This window comes from Pyxicephalus adspersus, chromosome 2 (genome assembly GCF_032062135.1).
Source record: "Pyxicephalus adspersus chromosome 2, UCB_Pads_2.0, whole genome shotgun sequence".
In the NCBI taxonomy this organism is placed as follows: Eukaryota; Metazoa; Chordata; class Amphibia; order Anura; family Pyxicephalidae; genus Pyxicephalus; species Pyxicephalus adspersus.
The window spans coordinates 80,638,886-80,652,086 of record NC_092859.1 but is presented as its reverse complement, the minus strand read 5'-3'; the positions used below and the strand labels follow the sequence as shown (position 1 = coordinate 80,652,086).

At 36.0% G+C, this 13,201-nt stretch overlaps 1 protein-coding gene across 1 annotated transcript in view; it reads left to right on the top strand.

Annotated features, from left to right (window-relative positions):
• Nucleotides 1-4,141: 4,141 nt before the first annotated feature.
• The window catches only part of PPFIA2 (PTPRF interacting protein alpha 2), a gene marked incomplete in the record, with an annotated part of 101,759 nt that continues 92,699 nt past the window's right edge, over nt 4,142-13,201 (top strand). The window contains 1 exon segment of the mRNA XM_072399014.1: nt 4,142-4,524. Coding sequence (XP_072255115.1) covers nt 4,363-4,524 — 162 coding nt within the window.

The following is a 13,201-nucleotide window of genomic DNA, read 5'->3' as shown; positions in this document are numbered from 1 at the left end:
TAGTAATGTTAGTTTTACACCATTACTCTGATCGTCTGGTGGAACTATGTCAGAATCCAGCAATTTACATTTGATTTAGACCAGGTTTAGACCAGATTTGATCTGCCAAATACAAAACATTTGCTCTACAAGTACAATAATCTGTAAAAAAGATTGTGCAAAACTTTCAAAAATATTTATGTAAAAAGAAGCAAAGCCAGTGCCACACTAAATTAATGTATATAAAATATTTCTATAACGTAGAATAAAGTACAAATAAAGTCTCTCCTCTATGGACGGATCTGTGTCCTTTTAACATGACATTACGCTGCCCGAACATACAAAATGTGATCTCAGACCATCAAAAGCAACACAAATTTTTAAATGAAAAATTGTGAAACTTGCATTTCATATTTGCTAAATTGATAAAAAATAGGTTCAAGGTTACAGTTGATGTACCAAGATAAGTATACTTACTTAAACAAAATGTAAATAACTATGTCCAATATAGTTTTAAAATTGCTGTCATATAACTAAATTATAAAGTAGTATCTTTGTTATAAAGCATTGTGCCCATAGTGTGCATGCTATGACGCATTAATATGGATACCCAACAATGAACGCAACCCTTCTGGGTTTAGCATCTCCTTGCATGGTGACCTATGCACTTTGTGGACAAGTTAAATGGTAGCATTATTATTAATAGTTTGGTGTTATTTGTATTATATTATGATACAATATTGATATTTCAGTCTTTTATATTGCACAGCTACAGTGTATTCCTTGGTTTGCACCTTTGTTTTCTAGTAGAATTTTTTGGGGAATTTGAGCTAAAAAGGTTAATGTGACAAATTGGTGGTGTATGGGACAAAATATTATTTTTTGAAGTGCTAAATTTGTTTTTTGGTAACTTTACTTTTGTTGCTTCAAAACTCAGACTTTTAGTCTATGTGCTCATTTTAGGCAGGGTGCCAGAAAATTCAGATAACTGGCATCTGACAGCTCCGCTTTCTTGATTGCTCCTGCAGCCCCAGCGGAGCTATGGCATGTATTCTGCATCCAAGAACACATACCACAGCTCCACTAGGGCTGCGGGAGCAATCAAGAAAGCGGCACTGTCAGGAGAGCAGAGCAGAGCCCCGCTGATTGCTCCGCTCTGTGATTGGCTAGAAAAGCTCAAACCCTGAATATGGCTCAGTCGTCATCAGGGTTTCTCTTTTTTCAGCCATTCAGCACCAGAGGTTAATGGGGACAAATCTTCCCATTGAAGTCTAGTGCTGAATGGCTGAGAAACCTCAGTTTCATAGTAACCTCAGTTATCCGGAAACTACACTTATCCGGCCATTCCCCATGGGTGCCGGATAAGCGAAGTTCTACTGTTTAACACAGTTTTTCAGTTTATGGTTTTTCTGTTTTTAGGACTTTAAAAACTGCAGTTATTCATTGGGAATAAAAAAAAATATAAATAAAATTACACAGGTTGAGGCTTAAAAGAAGTCATGTGGGACATTTCTAAGGTTAAAACGAACAACAAATGAACTACAGGAGTTGACCTGCAGTGATTTAGGGGTCAGAGGATGGAATCACGTGTCACAGGAGGAAACACAGGCATCCAACACTCTAGGAAATGTGTCAAATGTTGCTGCAGAGAGCTCTTCCTTTGCCGGTAGGCTTACTCCTGATCTTTTTTGTAACCTTACAAGGTCGCAGAAAAACATCCATTAAACACCTAAAGATACTTTATATAGTACTGTATGTGTGTGTATATCATATGGTGTGTGTGTATGACCTATAGAAATTTGTATCCACACAGATAAATAAACACATACAGTTATTGCAGGTATGCATTTATTAAAAATTTACATATAGGCAATTTTTTGGGGATCATTAATTTGGTTCATTTTAATAATTAGTAATTAATTTTACTATATTCTACCTAAAATTAAGTGCGGGATTTTTAAAATAAGCCCTGGATTTTTTGTACAATATTGCTTTAAGGGATAGTTCACACCTTTCTATTGGGCTTCCAATGTACGAGCATAGACATTACATTTCAGATGCACAACGTATATCCAAGGTCGTGCCCAGTATGGCATTGCCATGCTTTGTGATATGCTGCACCACATCTGTTTTGATGTGTTATTTACAATGAATGAATGTTAAAAGATGTGTAACCACAATGTGATTGATCATTGAAAAAAAATATTTTATCTCCAAAATATGGGAAAATATTTTACTGTGAGATATTAACTTTCTCTTCCAGATAAGAAAAAACGTTTATAGCTGATTATATTAGCTGAAGACAGAAGAGCTGATTATATTCTTTACTAATTTGAAAGGGCCTGTCATGGCATATCTTTGTTTTTGCAATTTAATATTGATAAACTTTTGATCAAAGGAGAAGTGCCAAGCCTGGTCTGCACTGAGGTTATGTATTATGCAGGCTTAGTTATTGACAGATAAATATTTCTATCCAGTGCTCTGTAAAGAACTGCTTTGGGATGATCTGTAAAATATGGTAGGAATGGAGATCTAATTGTGCCATCTTATATCAGATCATATCATGCATAAAGCTAGGTAAAAGGTGTTTAATATTCAGTTTTATACCAGACATCCTGTTCTCTGCAGTGAGGCATCTGTTCATAAACGTAACATGTTTTACTAGCAAAACAATCCTGCAAAACAAAAAAAAAAATGACACTTAGCAGTAGTTTTATAATATAATATACATGCATTTGGGATCTAGGATTTTAAGTCATTAGTGTAAAAATGAGGGTTCAGAGCAGAGCACATTTTATTATACACATCAATAGAGATATATAAGTCTCTCCCAGAGACACAGCAGTATGAAAGGTAATTTTTTAAAAGGAAAAACATTTGTCACTTAAACAAATTTCTACACCCATCCACAAGATTTTTTCTAATTTTCTGTTCCAATGACAGCTCTTTCTCTCAAGAAGGTGAATTGCCCTATAATAATGACACACCAAATTCCCAAATAAGTGATAGTTAATTAGTCAATATGTAAGGACATTTGAAACTTTTGCTTTTTCTGAGAAACTCTACAAGTGTATTCAATCTCTCCATATCATCCAAACATCTGGTACTGCATGTTGTTGTTACCCCTGAATAAGCCTTTTTAGGCGAAATGCGTTGGGGACCAATTGGAGAACAGCGACTGTATTCTGCATACTCCATTTATAATATATGATACACTGATTTAATATTAATTACACTTTTACAGTGCCAAAATGGCATGAATCAGATCATTTTTTATAACTTTGAGATTCTGATTCTGAGATGTGCTGCAGTTAGAGAGGAAAGGTTTGGAGCAGTATGATACTGTTTTTCGCCACCCCCTGCCCTGTCTGGAGTGAGTCAGATATATAGAGGAAGCAGAATTACCAAGCAGATAGGAAAGTATTAATTTTAAAATACTGTGCAATACCACGGAGAACAGGCATGGTCGCAGTCAAAATCCAAGAATTTATAAGTTGTAATAATATAGCTTTGTTTTTAAATATACATGAGTAGGGTGACATTCCGACAGGGTTTTCCCTTGCTTTAAAGCTTGTAGATCAATGTCTTTATGTACCAAAGAACTGATTACGCCTTAAAAAACAAAAAACATTTGTTTCATACATTCATAAGTTTTTTTTTTCCATTTACCGGATAACCTGCAACACTGTGGATCCTGTCCAAATTCACAAATGTGAATGTGTTTGCCAATGTCTTTAACTCGCCAGCTGTCAGAAAATGCTTATACAGATCTGTGCAATAGACATTACACTTGGTTGTAAGTTTTTTTTTTTTAACTAGTGATTAATACTATATGCCCACTCAGTGTTATGCTTATTATTGCTTTAATTAACTCAGTAATACGGCTTTAAATAAAGGCTGCTGGCTGCCAAATCCACAAAGCTGGCAGAATGGTAGCTACAACTTCTGTGCCTTCACTGGGATCAATATAAAGTGTCACTTCATTCAGGTTGCGTGACACAATAGGTCCCTGCATTACACTGAGCACACACACGTTGTCGATGAAGCTGTGTGTTATTGGTTAGCTAGGATGCTTAGCATAATCACTTTGCTAGACTGTGGTTGAGGGGAGGTGATTATCACTGAGAACAGATGGGCAGGACCAAAGCATTGCCAGATTCTGTGCAAGCTTCATGTACTGTAGGGCTCTTCTTTTCCTCCATCTGATTCCCTATGTGTTTTTATGTAACTGCTTTTACATGCCCTGTGAGGTTCAAATGAGAGTGGCGGCTGAGAGAAGACCTTTTATGTCAGCATAGAAATGCTGAAAATCGAACCTTATAAATGTTTCTGCATGGAAAGGATGGGGCAGATTTTATAATGTACAGTAGCCTCCCATAATGCATGAAAGGATTTATAAAGAACCCTAAATCCCTCTCCAGCATCTGTATCATTTTGTGGATTGTATTGTGCGTGACATCAGAAATGATTTTCTCGGATATGAACACAGTTTCTGGATCTCCTAAAGTACATCCTCCAAATGGGACCAGGTATTACGCTTTTCAGGTATGTATGTTTGATGTTGCAGGCTTTAGAAACATTGTTGATGTTCTTGTTGTTTTATTCTGAATTGTAATGTAACTATAACTATACATTTTATTGCTTGTGTATAATATCATGTAGATTACAGATTATCAGACTGTTTTTGTATGGGAGAATACTGTTCTACAACATTGCTGTTAAAGGTCAAAAAGTGGTGTTAAAGGGCCATTGTTTAAATCATAATAATAGCTTATAAAGCGTCCTGAGTGTCTTTACAGGCTATAGTTTATGGGATTGTGATGCTTATTTTATATTATTATGACGCATGGAGGGTTTGTTGTATTTGGAGCAAAAGCATTGTTAGGGGAAAAAAAAATCCCTGCTGTGTTTATGATCAGTGTTAACACATTCATGAATCTATAATGGGTTGTGCTTGCACAGCAGGGGGCAGTACCACCCTTGTTAGATATCTACGGCTTCAACAAGTATACCGGGAGAACCCTAACGGTGGGATTAGTACAACCTGCATTGTCACTCTATCTACATACTGAGCCGCAAAAATCCCATAATAGCTCTAATTTTATATACAATCGCGCTCAAGTGTTGGCAGCAGTTGGGCTCTGAATAAGCAGTTCTAAAAATGTAACAGAATAAAAAAAACTATTTTTGCTAAGCCGCAGAATAAGTTACCGTGGTATGACCATGGAGAAGCCGGAACAACTAATACTGTAGAATATGGCATTCTGTTTTCTTATTGTATTTGTTATAAAGTGTTGTCTTGTTGAGATAATGGTAATACTACTACTGCTTTAAAAAGTTTGGCAATGCAGCCGCACATAACATGCACTGTAATATATTGATAACAATGATGTACAAAGACTGGCTCAAAAGGATAGGAAATTAATATACAGTAAAGGTTACAGTGAATAGTAGACAAGGATGGATTGGGGCAGAACAGGCTTTGCCCCCCTCCCTTCCATCCTAATAATAGACATTTATAATGAGTACTGTACAGGCCATTTGCATTATCTGTCTTGGCCCCATTCAATGCTAATACGTTACAAGTGCATTCTGCCTTGTGACTTTATAGGCTGGTACATATTCGGCTAAAAGCACATTCCCTTGGTTTACTGCAAAAGCACGACCGTTTTAGCTAAGTTTCCTGGACATCTGCTAGGCTCTAGGCCCCCGCTTAGGTTGCCATGATGGCTCTAGGTAGGAGAGCACCACAGGTATGTCATGCAGCTAAAATTCCTTTTTATGTAATAAAAATGTAGTTCCCGCATTTGTGATAAAGGAATCTTTTGGGCTGGAATAAAGTGGAGCTAAACCTAAAAAAAAACTGTGAGCAGTAGGCTCTTTATTTCAGAAGATACCTAGCCTATCTCTTCTGCAATTAAACAAACGTACATATCTGTTCACAATTATTTAAATAAGTTCCACTCTCCCCACTTTTTTACCATTGCCAACACTGTCACCTGGTCCTCCTTAGCTATCTTGATTGGTCTGACTATGATGTACAGTAACTCCCACACACGTGCAGGGGAGTCCATTTATTCCCCCCATCCAGCAACACTGGGATCGTATTCAACTGTGTACAGTTCAGTATAATTTTACAAAAGATTGTGAATGGGCAGATAGGTTTGTTTTATTTCAGAAAAGACATAACCTGTCCCTTTTGCCATGAAGAACCAGACTGCTTAACATTTTTCAAATTTTAGGTTTAGTTCTGCTTTAAGTGTGAATAGATTATTACTAAATCTTAAGACTAAACCCCAAGCAAACAGAAAAAAATACCTTTGAGATTTGTTTTACCTGCAAAAATATTTCTATTTTTGTCCACCCAGTGCTTATCTTTACCAAACGATTCCCTACTGCAGCACACCTGGCTGTTTCGTTTTCCCTTGGCTGTCAGAGCTCTTATATTACAACAGGTTAATACCAAGTCAAATTCAGATAGTTACTCTGCTTGCACTAAAGAAAATACATTTACCAATGCAATAATGATTAAGAACGTGTGTTGACATTTGCCTACAGATTAGTTTTATTTAATTTTAGCATGGTCAGAGGTTTTACTACTAATTGCTTGTATATGAATAAATACCTAAAACATGCTACATAGAGCCATGACTTCTTCCAGGAAGACCAATGTGCTTTTATAAATTTGGTCGTATTTAATGAGAACTAGCCATGTTTTATACATTTGTCTAAACATAAATTAAAAAGGTTTATTTGACAAAGATATATATTTGCCATGTTAGCTCTACTTCCTGTGTGTCTACTTATGAGCTTGAGTGTCAGGAAGCACATGTCACCTAAAGGTACATATGATGCCCTGTATGCTACCTGATCTCTATCTATGAGTTTTGTGAATACATTGCAGTATATTGGCAGATGTTGACAATCCTCTTTGGGCTCTTCTTTGGCACAGTATATTGAATCACACAGCAACTGTCAAGCCTCAGGTCACTTCTGTTTTCCTGCCGTTAAGCTGAAGAGTCACACTTTGATAAAGTAAAGCTAAATAACAGGCACATTTATAAACCTTTGAAAGGGAAGCCTGTGTGTAGGTGGGCAGCTGTTCTCGGGCTTGAAAAATAAACAGAAACTGTTAAATGTATCTAAAACAACAGGCCGTCTGTAATTTTGTATCCTGGGGCTTCTGCAGGCCTGGTAACCACAATGAGATGGATGGGAAATGGCTTATAAGTAAGTCTTACTTCTTGGCATCCTTTTTGCTGTACTGCAGGAAATACCAGTCCAGGGAGGAGATACTAGGGGCAAGAAGAAAAGGTTGTCCCTCTTCCTATGAGATTTGCCATTTCTGATAAACCTGGTATAGCTGAGTAACCCGGAATAGTGTAAACTTGTGCTGTACAGTCTATAACTGTTTATACAAACTGCTGTCTGGTATTGGTAAAAACCAGTATAAAGTATGTCAGTGGTAAACCTTTCCTGGAGTTCTCTTATTCTTTACTGGTTACACCTTGAGGTTCTGTGTATTCAGTAAAGAATCATCGAACAGTACAACAATAGCTCACAATGGAGAAAAAACGTAATTGAAAAGTTGCAGTTAGGTTAGTAAAGTTACATTACTTGTCCCTTCTGCAATAGGGGACCATCCTGGTTGCAGATTTTTTTTTTTAATTGGAAGGTTATTTCCACTTTTCTGCCATCCAACAACCTATAAACCTGAAAAAATGCATTATTTGTATGAACACTTGAGAAAGAATTTCCCCAAATAATGTAAAGGATGGAGGGCTGTCATGATGGAGAATGCAATACATGAGTGGATAGGTGGATATGTTACATGATGGCCGTCCCTTTGCTGCTTTGCTTTAGATGTGATGCCTTATTTTTATTGTTCCTATAGTTTTGCTCATTCTGTACACATTGCTATTTCCTAAAATTAGCTTTAAAAAATGCTAGCAAACTGGCAGCTGCCAAATTTCCTTAATCATAAAATGACTTTAAAGACTGTTCTACTTGCTTTTCTGAAAACAGTAAGTTTGCATGAACACATTCCTGGCATGTTACAGGGAACATTTTTTAAAGCATACCATTGTATTAGTAAATCAGCCTTGCCTGCCTTTTATAAAAGAAGGGAACCTTTGATAACTCTCATGTCTTAGTAAACTACCACTATAATTACTTACAACTCACACTACATTAGCAGTGGATAATTAGTGAGAGGAATGCTGGCAAGTGGGATGAATATCACCCTTACAGACAGCCAAAAAGATCAATGGTGTCACTTAAACTTACCTGAGACGGACAAATTACAGGTGGATCACAATCTGACGGTAGATCGCAAAAGGCAACGTGAGTAGATCGCGGAGCCCTACCTTTCAAAAAAAAAAACTCTACCATGCACAGGAGTTTTTAAGTCCAAGTTTTTATTGTTGGTAGATCATTTTGACTTTGTCATTTTAAAAGTAGCTTGCAAGCCAAAAAAGGCACCCCTGATTTAGAGGAACCTTTTATGTTGGTTAGTTGCAGCAACTCTTCACCAGTGATCATTCATACCGCACGTTAAAATATTTTTGCATGCCACGAGGATTGGAGGCTGCAGTAGGAAGCTGATACAGTATGTGTTAGATCTGCACAGACACTGTTGTTTATGTAATTGTGTCACTGTCCGCTGTAAAAGGTGCCTAGATAAATGTTTCCATCCTTTAATTACATTTCACTCAGACTGTGCCCTATTTTTTTACAGTGACTAGGAGCAGTTTTCCATGATTCGCAGATATTTGTACTTGTGCTGTGGTGTGACATTTACTGGCGGGCATACTTGTATGCCAGTAGTTTTTTTTCCCTAAACAGTTTCTATAATTAGAATAATAGTGGCTCAGTGAGGCCGACTGATTTGCTGCGTGTACAACTCTGGGCTTCCCATGGGTTTCTTTCTTAAACTACATTGCAGACAGAGTAGATGTTAGGGGATTCAACTTTGACAAAACAAAAGTGTATATTTCACACAAAGAGCTAAAAACACGAGAATGAAAAATTGTCTTAAACATTTTTTTTATTTAATGTTTTGAATATTGGTAACTTGGTTTGGTCAGCATGACTTACCATGTGTTCTGTACATTACATGCCTGCATACAAAGGTCCATTCTTTCTATGCGTTATGTCACCTCACAGGCTTATTGTACATTAAGGAGGTGGCAAAGGGCATCCCATTATTATTATTATCCCCAAATTGGGCCTTTATCTCCATGCTTAGGCAGGTGCACAAGCTGAAAAGGGGCTCATATACACCCAAAACCTATAAACAGTTATATAGTACAAAAAATCCCGGCTCTAACACTTTATCTTTGAAATGCAAACTTTACTGTTCAGGAAAACAATTTTTGATCCGCACCTGGGGCCTCCTCCTCTGACATGACCTTGGACTCTTGAGGGTCCAGACACACAGATCTTGCTGCTAATGATAAAAGAATCCAAACCCACCTTTACCTTGATTCTCTATCACTCCTATAGAGACCCAGTATGGAAAGCAGAAGCAACTTAGGGAGCTAAATAGTTGTGCAAGGAGCTTGCTGATCAAGGAAATAGGGTGACGGAGATAAGAGACAATGTGCTTCTCCTTTAACTAGTCTCTTCCCAAACTCAACTTTATGGTCAGTGAACTAAAATGGCAGCAATACGAAGATGTAGATTCCTTCTTTGAAAGATATAGCTGTGCTGTGGGACAGAATTGTCTAAATCTTTACCACTGGATACATAGAAATATGTAGAGGAAATACATAAGTAAAAGCTGTCTTTACCTCCCAAAAGGTTTCCTGTATGTATAGTGAATTACCTTTATATGAGCTCTGGAAATCAAACCCTATAGCCTGTTTCTACTGACGTATCAGTTTTGATATATTGACCTTTAACTACTTTACCTCCGAGCACCATTTTAAAAAGATGCTGAGGCAGAAGTTAAAGCACTGTTTACAATGAGGCTTCTGACAGCATGAAGAATAAAACAAACTCATGTTTGTTGTACAGCTGCAGTTTGTCTACAAGTTGTAGAGCTGGAGGCTGTAAAGCCGCCCAGTCACTTTTACATAAAAGTACATCTTTTGATCCCTCCACCAAGGTGTGTCCCAGTTATACCTGTCACTCCATGATGCCTGGAGAATGGAAGTCAGCGCTAATACTGACATCCTGATGTCTAAACTATGCTATCAAACATAGTGGTTTTCAGCAGCAAATTAACTATGCTGTAGTATTCTGTGCTGGGTTCATTAAGGACCCGAAGGGATCATTTGTGCAGCAGACAACCGATGAAGAATAGAAATCACAATCAAAACTGTACTGATTGTGGATGATGTAAAGAGTTTTACATTTGACAATGTACAGGTGATTTGTGAACATCTTGGATATAGTGCAGATGAACTAGATCCTTTGTCAGATCTTTCTTGTTCTCTGTGGCCCCAGTGGAAAAAAGTTCAAGACCAGAGGTTCTGACCTTTGGTTTTCATTAGGTCTGCATCCAAATATTAGATCAAGCACAAACATCTTCTTTAAAATTAGACCAGACTGACACATTGCATTTACTAATTTTGCATAACATTTTCTAAAAGAGAAGTGCTGTGTTTTAATTGCTTTGATGAAATATACACATGGGAATGGAGCTTGGAGAATTGGTTCAGTGATGAGATGCAGATGAATTATTGTTAGAATTCTGAATCTTTTTATATATGACATGCAATAGGGGTATGTGACTTTCAGAAAAAAAACAAAACAGTTCAACCAAACCTTTATTCATTTATTTTCATTACTCCCACACACAAATTGAAAGAGGACCTCCATACTAATTTATATTTTTTGTTTTAAAACTATATAAACATACGTAACTGAAAAATCTAATTTAACCACTTCAGCTCTTACATCCCATATGCATTAGAGCAATTTTTTCATTGAAAACCAACTTTACTTTGTCATGATCTTTTATTACTGAAAATAAAAAAAACACTCTATCTGTTCTTTTGGGACACACAAGGCTTTCTTCTGGTAATATTGTATTGCAAAAACAATTTTATTTTTATCCATGGACATAAAATGTAAAATCTAAAATAGCATTTATTTTTTACATTTCCCAGCGTTCCTTTAATAAAAAATAAACATGACCCCCTTTACCTCTTGAACCTCTATATCCTTGAATTGGAACTGCTTGTCACTGATTTTCCAAGTATGTTGTATTTTTAACTACTTTTAGCTAAAAAATGAATATATAAATAAATAATATTAATAAAAGTAAAACACACACGCTGATTTGCTAGACTTTTGCAGCTGCTTGCAAAGGCATTTACAGGGGCCTGAAAACCTAGTGGTTACTGGGTGCCTAGTGGTTACCAGTAGGCACCTGGAGTAGTAAATGCTGCAGTTTTTTACTATTGTGATTTAAGCCTAAATAAAAAGCTGCATTTTATTCTTTTATATACTTTATACCGTTTTAAAAAGACTCTAAAATTATGATTCTAGAAAAAAAGCATTGGAAAAATGTTTACAATTGTGTGCTATATTATCGTTCAACACTTAAAATGAACAAAAGAATTAAAATTGTTTAAATGCTGTTGAAAAGTAGAAATAAACAATAAAAATTAGCATTTAAATAATCAGGAGTTCATTCTATCTGCAAATTATTGAAACATAGGAAGTACAAAAGTAACTATGTTTTTTGTATTTCTTTAAAATGTGTATCTTGTAATTGTATATCTTTATAATGAACAGTGTTTATAACCGTTTTGTCAAGTACATTTTTTGACAGCAGCATCTAAAAAGTTGTAATTTTGAGAGCCAGTAAATTGATGGCAATTACAGGGAAAAGGGCATCATGTAAGGAATTTTATTAGTATTGTTACAAAGGTTGTTTGAAGGAAATGATAGTGAAAAAAAAACAATACACAAGATCTATCCATGACAATAAAAAGTCAAAAAGAACAGGGTCAGGACTGTTCAGGTATTTGCTCCCTTGTTGGGTAGATTTGTCTTTCTTGTCAATGAGTGGGGACATAGATTAAAATAAAAACCTATTTTCATTGAGGAAGGATAGGAGGAAATCAGATCTTTTGATTTACAATAACTGCCGTGGCTACTGCTCAGTTTACAGTAAATGCATCTTCAGCTTAGTGGATGGGAACAGCATCCGTTACCCAGTGTATATGTATATTGAAATTTGTGTAAAGTTGGCTTTTGGGCAGAGAAAAATGTATTTATGATAACTTTATTCTGTCACTAGCTATTCTGAATAATATACACATATACTAGGTATGTAATATCCTAAATAAATATTTATGTTGTTTATTTAAAAACCAGATGATGAATTGAGGAATTAGGCTAAACATAGGCCTGTGGCCTATTGCTTAGTATTTTCTATCACTTTGTCCTGCTTATTCAAATTTTATATTTTTAATCAATTTTACCACTTTGGTGAAAAAGTTCACCCAAACAAATGCTAAATATTCTAAATACAAGCAGCATGCTAAATGCTAAATATAAGCAGCAACACAATCCTAAAAAGTTTCCAACCCATCACTACTCCAAAATTACAAAAAAAAAAGGGATTTTTGGTTTTAGATGCCTTTAAACTAAGATAAAAGAAAAGGGGGTTACAGAATGACAAATGGCTGCGAATGGAAAACCAGGAAGAGAAGAAGGAAGAAGATTACGCCCTCCATGGAATGGGAATTGTGATTGTATTTTAACATTTTCGGCAGATAAAAAAAAAAAAAAAAGATTGTCTACCTACAGAACTCCTTATAGGAAGCACTTTGATTCTGTTCTGTGCGGCAGTATGACTAGCCTTTTTGGCAGGTAGCCAGACATTTTAAATAACAAAAGGTCTCAATCTCCAGTTTTTCATGTATTCAATTACTGAAAGCTAAGCAGTTTCTTGGCTGAATACTAAAGAAGTACTTGCATACTAATGAAATCCTGATTTACAGTTCTTGGTAATGGGCAACTGTCAAAGCTTCCATAAAATAGATTAGTGTCAAGTGATACCGTGTTTCCCCGAAAATAAGACACTGTCTTATATTTTTTTGGGCTTCCAAAAACACACTAGGTCTTATTTTCAGGGTAGGTCTTTTTTACTTTTTTTAATGAAAAAAAACACTTACCATATTCATGTAGAACAATGTACATTTGAGAGTTTTATATGGTGACCCAATTGTAAATTAAACTCTTCATTGATTCACTGCTACCGGTA